This window comes from Poecile atricapillus, chromosome 7 (assembly GCF_030490865.1).
Source record: "Poecile atricapillus isolate bPoeAtr1 chromosome 7, bPoeAtr1.hap1, whole genome shotgun sequence".
NCBI lineage: Eukaryota > Metazoa > Chordata > Aves > Passeriformes > Paridae > Poecile > Poecile atricapillus.
The window spans coordinates 29101974-29124077 of NC_081255.1; the positions used below are offsets into that span (position 1 = coordinate 29101974).

A 22104-nucleotide genomic window follows, 5' to 3' on the forward strand; every position below is an offset into this window, starting at 1 on the left:
TCATTCAAATTTCTTGAGGATAGAAAACTAAATTGGATACAGAGATGCCCCTTCAAGTGCACTAACAAGGTGCTGCCAGGCCCTGGAGAAACAAGTGCACCGTGCAGGCTCTGTGGTTACCCTGCATCAGCCTCAGTGCGGGGGGAATTTCTGTGTTTGCACAGGGGCACCAGGAATCCCAATGCTCCCACAGCACCAAAGCTGCGGGGTCCTGGGACTGCAACACACACAATTGCCCTGTAGGACCTGAGCTGTGTCCCACATTTCTGGGGAGAGAAGAGATGAAAAAAGGAAATTACCATCCTCAGCCACAGACTGGGTTCAACCCAGCTTGGGCTTTTCAGTGGCTGCCTGGGTAACTCTGTAAGTGAACAGCCATGGATTGATGCAGGGTCTGGACAGCCCTTATTAGCTCAACTTGCAGTGGTTTGTAAATGAGATTTTTTTTTCCAGTTAGTTTTTCCTTACTGTTCTCCTAGAGTGCTGTGGGACACTTCCAGGAGCTCAGCTCTAACAGGCCTGGCCCCTCGCAGAATGTGTCTCTCCCAGGAGTCATCACTACACTGGCAAGTGCAGCCCAGTGGGGCCAGGGCCACAGTGACAGGGAACCAAACTACTGCAGGGGACCCCTGTTCCACTGGAAAACCCTTGGTTTGCTTCACATACACGTGGGCTGTTTTAAGTCACAGCAGATGTCACTGCTTTGTTAAAATCCCTCTCAGGCACGTTAAGAATGCAGTATCAGGGTGCCCAATGCTGTTAAGAAAGGACAGTACACTTGTTTCCAGTTTTTAATGCTTTCTTGTAAAACTGAAAATACAAAACCAGCTGAGCAAATGTAGATCTTTATATACATGAGGTCTCTGATTAAAAAAATCCTTTTAGTTAAAAAAAAAAAAAAAAGAAAAAAGAGAAGACCGAACCAACAAGTTACATGAAAACTGATTAAAGGGAACAACATTCTCAAATTGAAGCATACTTTCCAAGAAGGAAAACATCTTTACAGGTTCATTATATAACTTACATTTACACTTTACTGAGAGAACTTACAAAACAAGCTGCTTGAAATGCTCCTCATTTCCTTAAAGCATGAATTTCAAAGTGCCACAGCAAAGGAACAGGTTCCAATATTATCTTATACAGACTATTCATGTATAAAATGGTTTGGTAAATGTGAGGTGTTCATTTAAATGAGCACATATAGGGATACAGACTAAATAAAAGTACTTGAACAACACCTTTGTTATTACATATGCAGTTATAGGTATAATAAAGGAAACAAGGCCAGCACTGGTTTTAGGTATCTGTGTAGATGGAAGGAATGTGATTCAAGCAGTGATCAAAGGCACTGTTCTGGAAGAATCCATTTTCATCTGTTCCATTGGAGACCATGTCTTCAGATACACACTGGGCTTCAGAGATCCCCTCATAGCCTGGAAGAGTGACAAGGGCATGGATATGAATTAGTGCCATGATGCACGAGAGAAGGGAAGCACAGCCTGGGGCCTGGGATCACACAGGACAGGACAGTGTTAATGAAAAGACAACAGTGTTCAGCATCAAGGCCCTGCCCAGGAGCTGCACAAATTTCAGTGGGTGTTTGTGTCATTATAGCTGGTGCTCCCATTGGTTTCTGTGCAAAGCTGTGCATTTCCAAGTGAAGTACAAGTATCAGAGCACGGCTCTCTCAGGAGTCACAGTCATTTTCTGAACAGGACATCAAAACAATGAGTGGACAACGATCCAAAGTGTGCCCTAGATGTGATGCAGTCCTCTTGGTTTGTGTTTTTCCTTTTAATAGCACTTCGAAAAAATATTCCATGTGTCTCCCAGCTGCTCTTAAGACCCAGAAATCTGGATCCTACATTTACTGCTCTCCACATAGTGCAGGTCTGAGGAAGCATGGCTGGGACAGGTCAGGCTCACAGGACATATGGAAAGAGTTCTGAACCTCAGCCCACCAAAGCCCACCAGGGCAAGCTGGCTGCTGCTTGCCGGGTTACCAGAAAGCCACAGAAGTAGGGAAGAATTTCTCTGTCCTTCTTTCATAATGCCAAACTCCCACAGCTATTCCAAACCTCCTGAGCTGCACTTCCCTGAGGAAAGGGGCAGGTTTGCCATGCTACCAGATGCTACAGCAGCTGGAGTGCCAGGGAGTCTAAAAAAAAAGACACTGCCTACCCAAAGGACATGAAAATCTCCTATTATGATCCACCTATCACCTGCTTTTGCAACTGGCCAGTCGAGGCCCACATGCACATGTTCATTTTACTGCAGTCCAGCTCCTCCTTACTTCCCCTCTGTGGTATTCACCTCCTTAGTGTCATCTTTTATACATATTCTGGTTTTATTCCTTGATTTGAGTTGGGTCTTTAGTAAAGCATCTGTGTGAGCTTCAGCACAATGTTCTGACCCTTGGACTGAGCCCCCAGGGACCCCTGAGTCCACCTACCACAACTGGAATAAGCAGCAGCAGCTGAGGGAGCACATGGAACAAGATGCAGCTTAGCAAATGCCTGTGGCTGACACAGAAAGTCAAGCCCTTACACAGAGTGGGGACTCCACTGGGGGTGGCTGATCCTCGTGCTGGAAGCACCAGCCCTGGCTCCATTCTCTGGCCTACAGAGGGGTCTGTGGGGCCATGGGGAAATGACTCTTTTTCTGTGCCTTGGTAAAAAATGAGGCCATTCCTTCTCTTTAGCCTTCCCCTTGTCTTTTTCACTTGCCTGCACCTCTGCAGGTGTGCCTGGGTGGGGCTGAGCCAAAATCTGCCCAGACTCCACAGGGGCCCCAGGGCTAAGTGGCACCACACCAGCAGCCAGGGACAGATCCTGCTTCCTACACAGCCAGTCCTGGCTGCAGGAAAACCTGTCCACTTCATTGTGGCTATTTTACTGTTAGGTATGTTTTTATTATTTGAGGTCAAATTCTCTACTTTACATTTCTGCATTTTCCTATGACTTATTAATTTACTGGTGGTTTACAGGTCAGATTCTGCTGTCTGCAGAAATCTGGCACACAGTGTATGTCCAGAGGTTCTGGAGGACAACCTCAGCATGTTTATCTGTGTCAGGCCAAGTGGAGTGACCAGTATTTTGGTAAGTTTTGTGAGTGTTTATGTTATGCTAATTTCTATTTGATGAGCCTGTATACAGGGTGGATACACAACCACAGATGGATAAAACCCAAGATAAGCATACACCCCAGAAATCATTATTAGATTCCAGATAGAGTAAACTATCCAAAGTCCTGAACAGAAAATAAAAATTTATTGACTGTTAATGTGATTCATGGAACAGCTGTTTGCCAGTCACATTTGGCATTCCTGTGAGATGAGATCTCATTTAATATTAATGGTGCTATAAAAGCCTGAAAAAATTAATGCATAGCCTTGATGAATCCTGCAAACCTGAATGGCTCTATTTTACACACTAAAAGATGAGATTTATATATTTCATACATGTTTATGTTTCAGCCTTTTAAGTATTTGCATGCCTCAATAACCACTCTAAAAACAAAAATACTAAACAGAAACATTTCATGATAGTTTAGGCCCAGACAGAAAAATCAACTGTTGTTGAAGTTGGTGTCTTGCCACAGTATTATTCTTTACTGCTACAATTTCTTTTGGAAAGTTTATTTAGTCTGTTCTTTAAATATTGCAGGCTGTCAATCTAAGCTTGAAATTTGATGTTAACATAAAAAACCCCTATGTTTTAGTAATATCAAACTTATGAGTAACACTAAAGAATTCAAAGTTGAAGTTGAAACTTCATCTTAAATGTTTCCCTTGTGTTGGTTACTGATGCATGCACTTCCCAGAATGGAATAGCAGACAAATGCATGCACACTTGCTCTGAACAGAGTCTCCTTTAATACAAAACAAACAGGAAAGTCAACTCTAATTTTGTGGTCTGACTCAGGCCCCAATTCAAAAAGCACTTAAACATATGTTTTCAGTATTGTTCTTAACTGAGGTGCCCTCCTGAGTGCAGACATGAAGAGAACTTTCTTGGAGATACCTAAGTAAAGATTGCAGCAAATGGTTGTTTTTTACTGCTCTGACAATACTCACATTTTGTTTGATTTCACCAATTCTGTCAATTCTGAATTTTAAAGGTAGAAAAAAAAAGGAATACCGAAATACTGCAGTACTATAGTAATGTAGCCATTATAACTTCGACCTGATTATAAAAGCCTGCCTGAGCACACCTGAGATATGCAATAAGCAGACCACACAAAAAATGTAGGCAGTGCCTTGACAGCTCCTTGAAGGGGGGTGTTGCCTATGGCATCAGGAAGAATGAAGAGACTTTGTCAATCAGTCAAATACAGCAGGATTAAAGAAAAAAAATGCTTTCCTTCTGGGGTTTTATAGATGAAAATGAATTTCAGGGCTATTTTTTTACACAAACATGTTTTTGTTGTAACATTGAATATAAAACGTGTTCTTTGCCCCTCCTGCTACAAATATCATATGGGTAATTCCTTACAGGTAGAATAAATTACCTGTTGAAGCTAAAGGTGCATTGAGGATGTGATAGCCATTCTGCCTCAGAGGATTGAAGCAATGGGATTCCCCTGTGAGCACATCACTGCTGACAGACTGGTCCATTGTTCTGTAGCAATCTCCATAGTGGAAACAGTTTTGTATGGAGTGAAAGCTGCCTTGGTAACCTGAAAGCAGATATTGCACACAATTCAATCCTTCTGCAATGGTACTACTTCCACTTCTGCCACAGCATTTCATTACTGTTGGGGGGGTTAGTTCCTCAGTTTTACCTCTGGAAAAATGATCACCTTGTTCTATAAAGTTCAGTTACAGAAGAGTTGCATCAGACTTGGTCCCACAAGGTGCTGTGGACTGTGATCCCCATCATGCAAAAATCTCAAGGATGGGCTTCATTTCAAGCAATAGATCAGCTGAACACAGTCAACAGCACACTTGGTTCCAAGCCCTCCACTGGATCAGGTCCAGGATGCTCAGCTCCTAAGGGAATGTCTCTGTAACAAATCACTGGTAATTTAAATACAATAATGCAGTATTTAAATGAAGAGTACTGCTTTGTTTTCAGTTAAGTAAAGTCTTTTCCCATCCAGTGTGTGCTGTGCACTGCTGGAGACAGCGCTGTTTATCCAAAACACCTTCACAGGTCCCTCAAACTTCTTTCCCAGACTGCTCTTGATTCAAATGAACCCCCTTTCACTGGACACAGGGGGCCACAGTGTGCAGGTAAAATTGACCTAGAAGTGCAGGACTGACTCCAGATCATTGACACGTGAAGACTGAGTTCAACCAGAGGCTCTTCTGCTTCTGGGAAGTGCTAAGATAGATCTGCATGGTCTCTGCTTGCTTCAGTCATTCTGTTTTTGGGGCATGGTTGACTTTCATCCTCCACATACCAAACATTTCTTTGACCCTGGGTTTTTTCCCCAAGTATTGTAATATCAGTACCCAGCAGTTTGGGTTTTGCCATCAGAAGCTGTGAATGAGTTGTAGACAACAAAAGAAGATATTTAACAGTAAAGGACAAATGAATTGCTGAGGAAGTAATTTTGCAATTTATAAGCTGTTTCAACATTCTAAAAATTTTTTCCCATAAGGATGATCTCAAAGTATGTCAAAAACATTTAAACCAACCAAGGCCTTATTTAATTATTTTCCTTTCTCCTGCCTCAATAAGCTCTCCCTTATTCCAGGTGCATTGCACACTAACTAACTGTACATTCCTATCAGCTGCCCCTTTTCCTACCTTCTCTGATTCTCCTTCCCTTAAATGCAACTGAAGTCAACCAAATCAGTCTTCAAGTCTAGAAGAATGTGCTTCAGGATTTTCCTCTAATTGCCAGAGAAAATATGGAGCTGTTGTCTTTCTTCCCTCAGTCTTACTCAGACTGAAACATTTCCTCAGGAACTCCTGCAGAAGCTCGGGGCAGCTCAGTGAATCCCACCATGTTTCCCAATTTCGAGCTGACAGCTCAGCCCCATTCACAGCAGAGACCCGCCCTGCTGGGCTGCCTGTGCACTCTTCAGTCTGTTTGTTCAGAAATTAAATCCCTGTGCCTGTCCCCAGAGTACCTGGGGCTGTATGGGGTGAATGTGTCCCTTACAATTCCTGCAGTGTGCAAGCTCTCTCCTGTTCAGTAAGATCTCCCACACTTCTCTGTGTTTTCCCTTTACTACCAAAGCTTGACCAAGCAGACGGTACCAGGCAAAGTTTGGGGTCTGGCCACTTCTTATTTCCTAAGGTGATAATAAATAAGGCAAAGTGAGGCAATTCTTGAGTAGAAATGCAATAAACTCATTGAGTGGTAAAAGATTTGCTCTGAAGCTTCCCATTTTAATATGTGCTTTGGCAGAATCTGCAAGGATTAAATGATTAATTTCTTGAGAATGTATGATGCACTAAAAAATACCTGAATTGTTAATGTCCATGATTAGTGAAGTCCTACTGGATGACTCTTAGATAAAGACACTACACACTCTGTACCAAGGCTGCTTGTATTTGCTGCTATGGAGAAGGCAGCCCAAAAATTTGGAAAGCTGAGCATTAAATGATGCATGCCCTTCCTTGGAATAAACAGCCAGCCACCTCTATTTACTGCCTGGAGAGTCTGGCTCAAAGAACCAAGGAGCTCTTATGAGAGGTAGCACAGCCCTCTTTTGATGTGGTTTTAGGTACAGTGTGTTATTGATTTGCTTTGATAATTATCCTTTCTGTTTACAAAACACAAACTCCTTGCTGTAAGCCTTCTAAAAATACATCCTTTTGAGATGAGCAGTGAAAGAAAGAGACACTTGGCTTCAAAGGAAGAACAACTGGTTGCAGAGAGCACTTAGATGCATTGCTAGAGAAAAAAAAATCTTTTCCAGAATGTCTCCTATAGACATCACTCCTAGGTGTATTTTCTCTGTCACAGTAAGTGCTGTCCTTCCCTTGTCCTCCCAGGCTTGCCTTTGTATACATCAATTAAAAACCTTCACGATCTACAGAGCTCGTACAGTGGCTTAGAAAAGCAGAGAGCATCCAAGCATGACAGAACTGAATTGAAACTAGTCAGATCCAGGGTTTTTCTCAAGACCTGTGGGGAAAGGTTATTTTGAAGTGTTTTAAGTTACACTGTCTGGAAACACCTGAAGCAGAGAACTGCCTCAGAATCAGAGTCTGGAAAAGGACTGCTATAAGCAATGAAATCCTCTTTTGGATTGCAGTGTTTATCCCTCAGCAACACTGTGAAATAATCTGAGAAGGCAGAGGAAAAAGTGTTCCTGGAACCACCCAGTGAAGAAAGGGCTGTAGGAAAATCCCGGTGCTACTGCACTGCCAAGGTCACCGGGACCTGGTTTCTGCCAAGTGCTTCACAGAGAAAATACAGAGAAACGCACTTTCCCTGTTCTAATGTGCCTACAGCAGGACACTAAGTAGGATAAATGCAGGTGTGAAACTAAAGAAAAAACACGGAGTGAGGAAGGGAAAGGGTGTAGCAGGAGCACAAATCAGGCAGAACAAAGCATGACACTAAAAATGGGATTTCGGCCCCTTTGGGTTCATTGCATTTAGCTGTGGTTTATTTTTATATTTTTTTAATTCCTTTAGATTTCTTTAAATGCTTCAATGAGAAAATATGGGAAATTAAAATATTATTAAAATCCCATAACCAAGCATTCAATTAACAACCACATGTGGTTGATTAGAGTAAACTAAACAGGAAGCATTTTTTACAAGTTCTTAAAAAACATTCCCTTCAGGGGTTAAAATACAAAGTAACCAAGAAGACTGGTCCAGTGCAGACACCCCTGCTCCTTCTAGAGTGAAAATCTGTAGTACTAACTTGGAAATAAGTGTTTCACCAATATTTTTTTTCCACATGGATTTCAGGTTTTCCTTCAGTTTTGATTTAAAGCAAGAATTTTCTGAGGTTATTTTCAAGTGAAGAATTTACTAAATTCCCTGTCAGTTTAAATGATCACTGTTAAATGTTTTATGTACAGTAGATGTAGAAATATAACAGTTCATAAAGGAATAAACTGAGTTCCAAACATAACATTTAGTTAAAATTTTGCTTTGAAATAATTTGTGGCAGAAAAGCTGCACTTAGCCACTTCACACAGTGCACTGGCTGCCTCTGCTTCTCTAAGGCACAGCCTAGAAAATGTCAAGCAGCTTTAAAACGAATGATGTAATGAGCAAATAATTGGAATATGCCTATTAAATGCCATCTTGTTATGTCATGTCATTTACATGTATTTGCAAATAAATCTCAGCTTTTCAAATTCCATAAAATTTCTGACAAGAAATCATGTCAGGTATAAATAACTACAGGATTCCATTGCCTGCCAAATTCTTTCAGCATGTAATGATTTCCATGTGATCTTACTACAGCTAGGTTAAAACATATAAATAATGTCAGCTTGTTCTTTCATTATCAATATTTTTGCTACCAGCCTGACGAAGCTGCCATCTCCTAAAAATTCCACATCCACACTGTTTATGTGCTTCTGTACATATGCCTGGTTCTACACTAGGTTTATGTGGTGTACCTTTTTCTGGCAAAAATTCAAGACACCCAGTTTATTACAGATTCCATTAGAAAAATGTGCTCTTAATGAACTGAGAGGCAGAAAAAAGAAAGAAAAAGTAGAGCAGGTACAGTTAAGTACAGTTTACAGATAATTGGTTTCAAAGGCTGCTAATCAAAACTGATTTTGGAATGACCATTTCCATAATTAATTTATAATAATACTTCAACATTTGGCCAAAGTGGAAAATTATTGCTTTTTCAAAACCACATGACATAACACTTAGAAAGCAACAATTCATTCAAAAGGAAATGTGGTTTTCTTAAGGAATAAAGTCAATTTATTTAAGTGGTTCAAAACTTGTTCTGTCTATGCATTTGTTTCTGCCATAGTAATGAGCTGCTAAACTTTCCTCTTGTGGCTTGTAGTTATTTAGCTCATTATAGCAACATAATCATATATCATTATATGCTATCATAAATCTGCCACTTCTCCCTTACAGAGTTAATCTTTTTAAATTGAATAATCTGTTGAGCATCAGGTTGAGTTAGTTTTTCCTTCAGCACAAATCATTAAATATAATACGCTTTAACTTTTCAGCCTAAGCCTGTCCAACCAAAGAGCAAAAACACTGCTCTGAGAACGAGGGGCAGAGGGAACTGTTGGGATACCCAACCCCATCCCAGCTGGGAGCTGCTCACGGGTTTGTGCTCAGGCTCTTGCAAGCAGACAGATGTCCTACACACTTCTTTATTGGGAATATTTACCAAATTTTAGCAGCTCTCCATCTGGACTGCATAACAGATTTCTGAAATATGCAAGCTCCTGTTAGTGGAAGAATCTGTGATGATAATAATATCTTGCTAATTTGTGCCTCAAAAATTTCAGGAACATTAATTAGTTCCCACAGCAGAACTCCAGAATAGGTATGTAAGCTCACAATTAAAAAGGCTGAGTAATTCAGAACAAAAAATGTTTTAAATTAAGCTGTGGGACAACTGCTTACTGCTCCCATTCCTGTCCTCAAACCCCACAGGCACTCTATAGTTGTACAGAGTGCATTTACATGTTACTATATAATGTGAAACAAGCTAAGCTTCTAAATAATAAATGAAAAAAAGTTTGTTTTCTTTGTCTAATTCCATGTCTTGTGCATCACTATGAGTGGACTGAGCAGGACACTGCCAAGCTGTGCCTCAAGGATTTTGGGACTGGATGGCTCTTGCAGGGTCACTCTCCAGGCTGGATGACCAGCAGCCTTCTACTGAAGGACCTGAATAAATGCAATAAATCTGCTGTTGGGACAGCTTTCCCCATTATGATGACATATAACAGCATGGACCTGTCTGAAAATTTCCATCTATATGTACATCAATCCAGTTTAAAAAGCAGAGTGCCCACTGAAATGCTGACAATATTAGCCAAATATGAAAAAGCAAAATAAATTCCTTCTCTCCAGCTAGAAATTAGAAAAGTTGCAAGAAACAAGAAGAGACAAGAGTTACCTTGAGATCCCTGCTGTACAGACTGGTTGGGAAATGGGGTGTACGGTGTGTTTGGTATCCCAGAAAACTGCTGCCCGTTGGGTGACTGGCTGTGGGATGATGGAGAACCGTGTTTCTGCAAGAGGGAAGGTGGAACTAAAGCTTTCAGGGGGCTGACAAGTGGAGAGATTATGTTGGGAGCAAGCCTAGAAAAAGAAAATACAGAAAAACTTCACATATCACATCATAATATGGCAAAATGAAATACTTGAATGAACTATTTCCATAATGGCCAAACTACAGAGAAGTCTGTTTAGAAGGTACAAATTATATTGATAAAAAAGGACAACAATACAGTGCTACCTTCAGATATTTGCTAGGAGGCAAGAGAGTTATCCAAGGAATTCTGTTCCTTTACACTGACTTCCTGCACTCGCCATAATGACAGGATCAAAATGACACCACTCCTCAGAGAGCAACTTAAACACAGCTCAGTTTGATTTAGAATTTTGTCATCTGAGATACATGTCCAGAAATAGGAATGGAAAATGTAGCTAGAATGAGGAAATGCAAGTAAATTGTTTAAGTGCCTTCACAGCTACAGCCAAGACAAAGAAAAGCGTTAGTTTCACCCTGCAGATGAGCAAAGAGTGGATCTCGTACCCTGTGACAAGGGGCCCTGTGCCCCCCAGCCCTGTGGTGCCCTGTCAAACAGCACATGGAGAGCTCTCAATACACTCTCTGCTGCCTCTGGAGCTTTTGCTAAACCTAAGAAGGACCTGTTTGAGCAGCACCAAAACCTTCAGATGCTGCAAAATCCACCTCAATGTCTGAGAGACACCCTGCGGAAACTTCCCACTTACAAGAAAAATAAAACAACCTCTGCAGGTTGTAATAGGTATCACCAAGCTGGGAAAAAATACTGAGCACAAATGGTTGGAGGCAGACAAAAATGAACTACATAAAAACTTAAATCTCTCACTGGTGTCTTCCTCTACCCCTACAAGCTGTTCAAACACCATAAACCATCTTTTCACACGATGGCTTCTTGGAGCAGTTGGACTGACCTTGGGAGTGAGGCTGTGCTCCAGTGAGGGCTAAGCACTACATGGGAACGTGCAAGAGGTAAACAGAGGGGAACTGTGAATAAATGGTGACAACAGCTTAACCAAATTTAACATGAGAGGCACAGGAACGCTGCCAAAAGCTGTCACAGTGAGGCTCTCAATATTAGAAGGGGTTTAAATCAACCAATCCAAGCGCATTCTATGCTCAAACAATTCCATCTCCCAAAACAAGTAAGCAAGACTTGTAATACAAACCACAAAGACTGAATCTCCCCAAACTAAACTGAGGAATTAAACTAGTGCTATTAAATGGGTGAAGGCAAGGATCATGTCAAGTCAAATAGCAAGAACTGGAAAACAATTATTTTTTTTTGCGAGTAAGATACCCCCTGCAATAAGTGCTGATCAGTAATATGTAAAAGAAACAGGGCTACTGTCGAATTAAAGGAGCCAACACGTAAGGAGAAAAATCCTATTTGTTCTGGTTTGGATAAGGCCTGGGGCTGCAGAGGTGCCCAAAGGGGACCGGGGGGTGCCGGGGCACCTGTGCTCTGCTCGGGTCAGGGACCGAACTCTCTCCGCAGCCCGCGCTGCTGAGGGGCAGATGCAGGGAAAACACCGATTTATTTACGCAGCAGCAGCCAAACGCCAGGGGCAGCTCCCCTGGGGCCGCAGCTTTCCCTCAAAGGGCTCAGCGCGGCCGCGGCGGGGCTCGGGGAGCTCAGGGACCGCATTCCCTGCGAGCGCTGCGCGGGCCCGGCGCTGCAGGGCCCCGCGGGGCCCTCACGGGAGCTCGGGCCGCTCTGCCGGGGCCGAGGCACTGCCCGGGCCCTCCTCCGCAACACGGCGACACAGACACCGTCCCACACGAGCCAGCAGCGCCTGGAAACGCTTCTAGCTGAAAGGAGACTCAAAAGATTGCCGTTGTTTTCGTTGGAAAGATAATAGCTAAAAGAAGTCATGATAGTGACATTTATATGGGTAATGACCACACACACATTTAAAAAAGAAACAAAAGACGTACTAAAAACTCCAATGCCGGGATGAGCCAGAAACCACTCTGAATAGGGGAGGGAAATGCTTCTGGGGAGCGAGTCCTCTGCAAATGCCTGTGTTGGGTTTCCTCTGCCTGCTCTTGGAATGTCCTGTCCTGGCTACTGCTGGGAAACGCAGCACCCCACGGAACCTGCCGGGCTGCTCCGAGCGCTTTGTCAGGATGGGCCATCGTGCTTCTAAACTCTGTGCAATCATGCTGCTTGCCCAACAAAAATGGTACGCTTAGGTATCCAGCTGTGGGAATACTAAAAATCCCAGCTTCCCTACCCAGTTTAACTACTCCCAGAGGCTACTTAAATCTGAACCATGGGAGAAGAATTTAAGTTGTTATTGTTATTTTTAAAGCAGTGCTTGTCCTCACTCACACTCTTGCATTCCTGTTTTTCCTGTGTGTGAGCTCGACAGGATTTGTGCCTCGAAACATTTGAGATGAGTCTTTAAGGGTGGTGAGGTCCCCTGCAAGGCCGGAGGGGCGCGGGCCCTGCTCCAGCTGGGAATGCCGAGCAGCGTGCGGAGCTGCCCCGCTGCTGGGGCTCAGCAAACATTGCTGCCTGTGGGCAGCTGTATCCTAGGAGCAGCAACCTGAGCCGAAACCCTGACAGCTCCGGCTAACACTTGAGCATCGCTGCCTCCTCTGCATCAAGAGAGTTTCACAGAGTTGAGCAGTTCACCATAAAAACCTGCTGTGTTCTGCTCAGGTTCTCCCAGTAAGGAATTTAATATGTTTCCTGGAAGTTAAGGCACAGTTTTCAGCTAGGAAAGAACTTTGCTCAGCAGAAAAAATCTGGCTATGTTAGCACAAGTGGCCAACGTGGGGATCTGTGTCCTTAAAATATTCATCACAATCCCTACAGCTCAAGCTGGTCCCTCAAGTATTACCCTGTGTGTGTTTCTGTGTGTGTGTGTGTGTGTGTGTGTGTGTGTGCACGTGTGAATGTGCTCTGGCACGCTCAAGGGGAGATTTTCATCAGCGAAGCTGTCCACTCTCCAGTGCTGTGTTTTTAATTCTCTCCTGAATATCTGCCTACTAATTAGGTTGCTGTGATACTCAGGTTGTTAAAAGAGGAGGGATCATTCCTGATACAAAATAAACAGATAATGCATTAGAGCCTAAAAGGTGATGCCTTCTGTGTGGAAGATGAAACACTGAAAGACTTACAGCAGGAACTCAGCTGGATACACTAAAATTCCCAGGCAGGAGCTCAGGCACGTGTGTTTCAATAACTAATAGCCTGCACATTTCCTGTTAATACTGTACTACAAACCACAGTTTGCTTTGGTTTGGATAGCAATAATAAATATATACCATATATTTTACCTTAATTGTAACTTGCATAATTCAGTAAATTTGCAGGTCCTCTGGGGCCTTTTAATATATATCTGTGCCTATATATAGTTATATATATAAAGATGTAAATACTTGCACAGGCATGAAAAAAAAATCCGTATCCCTCCTTAATTCATTACATTTGAGGGCTCCTGGCTCTCTGGAATATTTCTGTTGAGGGCCATACAAGGGTGTGATGGGGGAGCCTCCTCTCCACCCTGTCCAAGACACAGAAGGAACAACAGGACATGTACCATGGAGAGAAGGAGCTGGCTGGAAACAAAAGGAACATTTTGCTCACACAGCATGCCCTGGCCTGTGCCATTCACAGCCACAGGAGCCAAAGAATCAAACAAAATACCTATTTTTTTACGAAGGGACTGAATAATTTAATGGCCAAAACCAACATTTCCATGCTAAGTGAGGGGTAATCATATCTTGTGCTTCAGGATGTAAAGTGATCACCCATGGAGGCAAAGAGGAATTCTGCTCTCTTCACTCACCACACAGCTCAGGGTGTCTGTACTGGGGGCCTTTTCCAGTTCCCCCTGAAGCACCACTGGAGGATGGTCTGGAGATGGAATTCCTGTCTGAGGGAGCCGAGATTTCAGGTGGGATTGCAGGGCCAACGTTTCCTCTGAGGAGGCATCAGCAGGCAATCAAGGAAAAGGACTACTCAGAAAAATCTTACGTGATTCATACACACAACCAAGAGGAAACTTTGGGAATAACTGAGCCTAAGTGAGTAACCACCTTATCTGTGGCACTGTGCACGTTTCTGAACCAACACTGCCTGAAAATGCCCGGCTCCACAGCCCTTCCCACAGGAACTCCAGCAGTCAAGTAGGATTCTACCCACAAAGAATCATGAAACCAAGTGACAGTCATGGACAACAAACCAGTCCCTAAGTTCTACAGGAAAGCATTTATCACTCACATCAATGGGAATGCTCAGAAATCTTGGTCCTTACAGAAGGACTTTTTAAAAGAGAAAATTTAAAGTCAAAACATAGAAAAAATTGATCGTCCTCTCCCTTTCTAAGTGCACCCCTTAGGAATCTCAAACAAATCCCAGTAAAACTTTTTATATAAACTTTCTTGTGATCATGCTTTAACAATATATTTTGGGTGGTGGAAGTTTATATTAAATTTTAAGTAAGGCCTGTGTTGAGGGAACTACCTCTGTATGCCATCAGTGTCCTACAGAAAACACACCTAAAGGCTACAAGTACCATGACTTTGCTTTAGAATTATTTATCCTGTCTGCACACTCAGCCTCCCCAAGCAGGCAGGGGTGTTTAAGGATCTCTGTATTCTCCCAGCGCACACCAAATGTCCTGTTCCAATATAAAGAACCAAAAAAAAAACCAAAAAACCAAAAACCAAAAAACCAAAACCCAGATGGACATGGATTCTTGTGAGATTTCCATCACAATGTCTGGATAGGTGTTTTCTATATATCCACAGTGCTTAGTCTGAGGAAGAAATAGATTTGCCCTCTGTTTTAGTCTTTGTTCAATACCAGTTCCAGGACAAATTAACAGAATAAGAAATTATAAAGCTCCTTTCAAGATAAGAGAGCTTGGCTAGAACTTGACTGCCAAAAACTACATACAGTATACTTAGTAAATACTGAGTGGAACAGAAAATTGAAAAATAATAAAAATAAATTCAAACGAAGATTTTTAATTATAAATAGGAATGAAGTGTAAGTGCAAATGGAAACATGTAAGACAGGGATGTTTCCAATATGAAAACTGTCTGGGTTTGTTGTTTTTTTAGTGGTGTGATGGCTTGATTGGCAGATTCCTCAGCTAGACAAAGAACCTCAACCCATATCCCATTGAGTTCAGTGGAAACAGGACCAAAACCAGACTGAAAAACATCTGTCCTTTATGTCAAATATTTTTTTGTATATCTTGGGTTAAAAGACTATTCTGTAACAGTTCCATGCACAGCAGTACTGACAGATAGAAAAATCGTGACTTTTGAGAATCATGTTTTAACTCAGATTAACATGAAGAAAAACAGCAAGTAAAACACCAGAGTAAGAAGCACAAACCAAAGCAGCCCCACATTTTATCTGAAGTGCAGCACTGTAGCCACTTACAGGAACTGAGAGTTTCCATGAGATGAGGTTCTCCCATAAAACCAACCAGTTCATTCATAAAATCTCTCCCCCAAGCATTATAGTCACTGATATTGTGAGAAAGTCCAATTCAGTTCCAGGACCAGGAGATTATTTTTTTTAATGGAAAAAAAAGTTAACACGCATTTTCATCTCTTCCCATAATATTAAAAATGATGTGTAAAGCTCTGCTAATCAGGTCCCTGGATAGAGCCCAATCTCTGGCCACGTGTTTCTGTTCTGGGTCTTGCCCTACGGGAATTTCTGTCAGCACATGCTCAGGAAACAGTTACACCGTTCACTCTTTTGGACTTTTTTGTAAGACAGACTCTATCTGAAGTTTGGTGAACCTTTGCACTAATCACTGCCAGGTGCCTCTGGCTATGTTTCTGGAATGCAAGGAATCTTTTCCTTCTCTCCCTCCTTCTTCCTTTCTCCTTACCCCCCCTCCCCTCCCTGATATATAATAAATCCTTCACCACAGATGATCTTGCTGGGCATCACTGCATTTCTTACCTTTTCCTAGAAACAATGAGCACCCAAGTCCTGGGGCTGTGACTCCAAGGTACAACAAGGTACTCCAAGGTACAATACCCTGCCTCTGGTTTTCCCACCAGCATGGCCAGAGGCTCTGTCCCCGCTCTGCTGCAGCTGCAGCCCGTGACACACCTGTGTGTGACATCCTGAAAGCAGTGCCAAGGCAGTGGCTGCCTTTTTCTGGCTTTTAGACAAACACAAAACGCTGATTTTCATTCAAAATGCCACCCTGGATTAGCTGGATCCAGTTCTGCACCTTCACTCACTCACACTCTGAGCCAAGTCCGCAAGTGCAGGAGCTGCTCAGCTCTAAGGAGTAAGCGGGGCTTCATAAATATTATGGAGAACATTATTCACAGGAACTTTCATGTGACTGGAGAGACACAGGTCATTGAGTTGCTTCAGAGTATTCCTAGTGATACCAGTAACAGTGAGAAGAAAGCAATTTCATGTTCAGAATCATAAAGGAGCCCTTAGAGTCCTCTCCTGGTACACTCAGGGGTTTTCTGTGTGGGCCTGCTCTTGGGCCCAGAGGGGCTTCCTGAAATCCTGAAATATTCCCTGTCTGCTCTAGCAAACACATGTGCAAGTCTGAGTGGGGCACAGAACATAACTCAGTGTTTGTCATGCATTTCATCATCTACACAAGCTCACAAAACACACAAACACACTTACTCTGTGTCAAATGAATATCTCCAATTGCTCTGACCTGAGATGTGCAATTTCCACAGAGCAGTTCCTCATAGGGATCATCATGGGAACTGTGCCACTCCAAAGGATGTTTGTATTTATAAGGGTTTGTTTAATAACCTCTGAAATGAAGCTGATGAATCGCTACAGTGGAAGTCACTACGCATGAGGGAGATTTGAAAAATTATTCTTGCTTACAATCTAGCAAAAAAAGGTATTTTGGAGTGAAATAAAAACCTTATTAATATGGTCAAAGAAGTATCAAAACTTATTTAAATAAAGAGCAGTGCCTTAGGTTCAAGTGATTGCCAGGAAGTCAATTACAAAAACATGTAATCAAACACAGAGTCTGTCTACTCCAGATTATCTGGCATGTGCTGCATGCTTGACTGATCTATCTTATTTCAGTCATTTAAGGTCATTATTCTCTGGCTAACAGGCAGCAAGATGCTTCCAGGTGGGTTCTGTACAGGTACTGATGTCTGCTGTCTTCAGGTTTGCCAGGTAGAACACAAAACACTACACAACAGTGGGAGATGTGAAGACAGCTTCATTATTTGTTACACCATTATAAACTCCTGTCTTTGGTGTATATGGTTTGCATCAAACTGCAGTGGTTTTGCTTAAAAAAACAAAACAAAATTTGGGAAAAATGAGAAAAAAAACACCTTTACAGATGTTAAGTGTAAATTTAACTACAGATAAATCCAGTAATGGCTAAAATCATTAATGTAAAGCAGAGCTCTGGCTGAATCCATCTTAAATGCTTTCTGAATTACTCTGACCATCTCCTTTAACCTCCCACCTTCTCCTGTAACTCTGATTTCTCACTCAGGTTTCCTTACAGTGTCTCCTCTGGGCAGGCACCACAGCCCTTACTTTGAGAGGCTCTGGTAGAGGCCCTCAGGATCCTGAGTGTCAGTCCAGCCCTCTCAGAAACTCAAATGAAACATTTACCCACCTATTTCAGCTGATGGACAAACAGCATTTACCCCAGGATCCAGCACCAGGTTATCCTTAGGCATGTAACTGTTGAAGTAAGCCTATGCTAATGCTAATTTTGCTTTAAGAGGAGGAGGGGGGCAACCTGTATAAGCCTATCTGGACATGATTATGAATGAATTCTGATCACATTTTCTACAACGAGATAAATGACTTGGGATTTGAAAGCAGATGCTTTTAATTACTGATTTTCTTTGTTTCGTGGGGCTCAGTGCCGCACCTGTACATTGTTCTTGCTGGACAGATGTACTGATGCCCCTTTTGCGTGCTCAGATCCATAACACTGAGATAAATTATGAAGGGTTCTTGGCTTCCTCCATTGAAAATGTTTTCAGCTGTCAGAGATATCTGTTTCTTGTTACTGGTTTTAGTGCTTTTGAAGGGAAGACTAAACCACTGACTTGTGTATTCTGTTATAAATGAAGAGTATTCTCCACTGGAATCCACAGAGAATGAGGGATGGATCTCCTTGGTCTGTCAGAAAGTCTGTGCAGGTATTTAGTTCTCCAAAGCACTTCTAGAGAGTTAAAGTTTCTTTTGTACAAAGATCCTAATAGCATGTCAGTTCCTAGTCCACTGAATTATATGGATATAAATATATATCCATAATTATATATCCATAAATATATATCACTGAATATAAAATTCTATTAATTTTCCCAAACTTAAATGAAAATATTAATCAATAAACAAGATTAATAAGAATCAGACATAAGTGGAAAAGACACCTAATTGTCTCCTAAAGTAATGAGAATTAGGAGCACAAATGTGTTTTCCTACCTGGCCTGGATCCTGGCAGCTCAAAGAGACAGCACAGGAAAGAATCTCCCCCATATAACTGACAAGATTTTACCCTGTGTGTTTAGTTTCAAGCTTAAAAATGCCAGGGATTTCAAATCTGGTGTACCCTGGTTGAGCAGAAGGGAGGCTCTGTGTACCTCGTGTTACTTGATGTAAAAAGAAGTGAAGGACTAAGTTTTTAACAGAGAACTCTTTACACTGAAGTATTCCTGTGGTATTTGAAATAACAGGTGCTAAGAAGCAAGCAAACAAAAACTCTGATGTTTAAGCCCCCTGATTAAAATGTCTCTTTTCACTTGATAGTTCTTAAATCCCATTTCTTGTGATTTTCTGGGGGGGTCAGTGTCACTTCAGGGGGGTCTGGCCCCTGGTTTGAGCTGGCTGCAGTTGGCTGGGGAGAAGTCCAGGCAAAGGGAGTTGTGTGAGCCCTTCCCTCTCACCTTGCTTAGAGCTAATCCTTTATATTAAAGGCTCACCAGATTTGGCTCAGAGTCCTCATTAATCACCACCTCTGCACATCACAGATGCCTTAATCCCACTACTTCTTCATTTACTGGTGTGTTTACAGAGCAGAAATGACCTAAATTACCACAGGAATATTAAAAAATGGTTTCACTTTCCTTTCCCTTGGAGACACATCACCCTCCCAATCAAGGCATTATTTGTCAGTGCCCCAGCTCCTGCTGGGAACAGAAGCGCTGTTTGTCACAGCAGCACAAGTGACAGAGAGCCTCAGTCACACACACAGGGATCATGTTCAGGTCCTACAAAGTGACCTTGTTGGGCCAGTGCACTAAATTGGTGCAAATCCCAAACTTGGTGCCACCACTCAAACTCACTTAACTTCAGTCAGATCAGTTTCATTAAAGCTGATAATTTATCACACTGAATATTCTAAATTGCAATTTACAGAGATAGTCTACAAATGAAACCAAGTACATTTTTAGATGACTTAGATAATAACAGCTAAAAAAATAGTAGAAAGGAAGCCAAGTGCAACATTCACCCAAGATTTAATACTAAAAGCCATTTTTTCTGTCCACACTCTGCTACAAATCAAAATAGACTATTTTTGCAATGGACAGAATGAAACCCAGTTTGACATTATACAGGGCAAATGCTACAAGAAATGCTAAAATAAACCCTTGCTACCTGAAATAAAAAATAAATATACATTTTAACCTGGATCATGCCAAGCCCACCTTCTGCATGCTGAAGTATTTCTCAGCCAACCACTTTTAGTTAAATTAATATCAATGTAAGTAGATTTTTTAAGTGTAGCATACACTTCATTCCAGAATTTAAAAAAATGTGCTCCATATTGAATAAAGCCAGTATAAATACATTTGGTAATGAGGTCAGATTTTGTTAGAACATTTTCAAGTGAATTAGATAATTTTGTCAAACTATTTAAATGTCTCAGCAAACCATTTGGGAAAATTGACTGCTGCACTTGGTATTGACTTTGGCAAAAGACAGTGTAACATAGGGCTTTTTTGTTAAAAAAAAAAAAGAAAAAGCCTTTAAATCAAATTCTGAGTCTCATGTCAAACTTGAGTAGACTATTTGTACTCTGCCTCGTGTAATTTTTGGCATCTTGCACATTTGATGACTCAGTAATTAGATTTCTTGATAGTAATCACTTGGTTCCTGCCACATGCACGATGTGATCCAGCCTTGTCATGGTCCCGATCCACAGAGAGGGAATTCTCTGTGTCTGCTCACACCCCAGTGCTGAGAGAGCTGAGAAATGAGGCCAGAGCAGCCCCTGTGTGTGCCAGAGCTGCAGCAGTGCCCAGGGAGGGGGTTCCCTTCCCACTGCAAACCTCGTGTATGTTCCAGGAGGGATGGCACTGCCCCGAGCTGGCCAAGGGGGAGCAGCCCTGGAATCCAGGGCTCCAAGCATCAGAGTGTTACGTGATTTTGCCCAGTTGAGTGGATGGGTGCTTTAAACAAAACTGTGCTAAATGAAACTCAAGGACTATTAATTAGTTCAAACAAAGTTTCTGCACTTGCAATTAAGATGTCATGTACAGGCTGCATTTCAGCAGTCATGAATAATGTATAAATGAATAAAGCATTAAATACAGCAGAAGGATCTTGGACTGGGAGTGACAATGCTGAATGAAGATTATTTTGAGTTTAGAAAATGGTATTTGAGATGCTGAAAAATTCCAAGTAACTATGTCATGCAACTGGATGCCCTGTTTTAACATAACTATTCAGAAATACATTCCAGTCTCCATTCCCTGATGTTTGGCTCATGGTTATCTGTTATCTAACTCCCACATTTTGTCATAGGATATTTGGGCAAAGACTTTACTTAGGTACATGAGCAGTGAGATAAGAAATCAGCACTGCTGTCTCCAAGAAAGAATCTGCACTGCTCTAAAGCTGGAATTGGCAGAGACAATTCTGATGGAAACTCTGGTGTGTCTGCAGCAGCTGAGTGAGAGGCTCAGCCCACTGACCATGGTGCTCCTGCTGGAAGTGCTGTGCTCTGGAATGGAGACACAGGGGCAGGATTGAGAATTCATCTGGGAGCTTCCAGACACTCGAACTGGAAACTTGTCTGTTGCCCTCACCATGGTCAGGCCTTTGCTTTCATTTCTTATTAGCAGCACCAGAACACAAAGTGCCTTAGAAACAATTCCACCTTCCTGACAGCCTGCTAAATCCTTCCCAGAGTATATCCTTACTTTATTTCATTATTGGTTGGGATTTTTTGCCTCAACTCCCCTAGGAATCAACTCCAAGAGGAAACAGCTGAGCAGCACACTGGGAGCAGACAGAGGGAGGGATCCCACTCCAACAGGCTCAGGTCATTCTCTAGGGAAAGAACAGCTCATGGATGACCTTCACTTTGGAACGTCTGTCTCCATTCCTCTGATTTGCTCTACTGCCTTCTCTGCTACAGAAAACTTCCTATTTATCCAGAGTAATTTCCAGTGCCTCCTGCTGGCCACGACTCTGCCATGGGAATGAGTGTGCCAACAGGAAATACAAGGTCGGGAATGGGGCAGGGCAGGGAAGGGCTGGCACAGGAATTTTATGGGACAAGGACAGGATAAGTCCATCCATCCTGGGAGGGGGACACTGCTGCCAAGGTCAGAAGAGAAAGCTGAAGGAGCAGAGGGTACAGAAGTTCAGATTGCTGAATTCCTTCCCCAATTAGGAAAATAAGGACTAATTTGCTCCTAACTGAATTTCCTCAATCAGATCATTCTCCAATCACCCCAAGTGTAAATTTCCTTATTGTATCTCTTCCATGTCACACACACTCTGCCTTTTGCCCTTTGCTTAAAATCTTTCTGGGCTTCCCTTGCCCCATATGAAAGAAGGGAAAGGTCAATCACTGGATTAGGATGGGAAAACTCTACATTTAATTGCTATGTTTGCTAAAGGACACCAACATGTTCCTTAGGAAAGAAAATTCTTTAATCTCTCTGTATCTGAAATTCCCATCAGTAATGCCAAATCAGAGTCTTTTC

The 22104-nt window shown here is 42.2% G+C and overlaps 1 protein-coding gene across 5 annotated transcripts in view; it reads right to left on the minus strand.

The window, feature by feature from the left end:
* Positions 1 to 790: 790 nt before the first annotated feature.
* Positions 791 to 22104, minus strand: part of GLIS1 (GLIS family zinc finger 1) — a 184048-nt gene continuing 162734 nt past the window's right edge. For all 5 annotated transcript variants that reach the window (XM_058842733.1, XM_058842734.1, XM_058842731.1 and 2 more), the window contains exons 9-11: positions 10027 to 10211; positions 4510 to 4677; positions 791 to 1433 (exon numbers count right to left, since the gene is read on the minus strand). In XM_058842733.1, coding sequence (XP_058698716.1) covers positions 1297 to 1433; positions 4510 to 4677; positions 10027 to 10211 — 490 coding nt within the window. In that variant the 3' untranslated portion in view covers positions 791 to 1296. The remainder of the gene's footprint in view (positions 1434 to 4509; positions 4678 to 10026; positions 10212 to 22104) is intronic.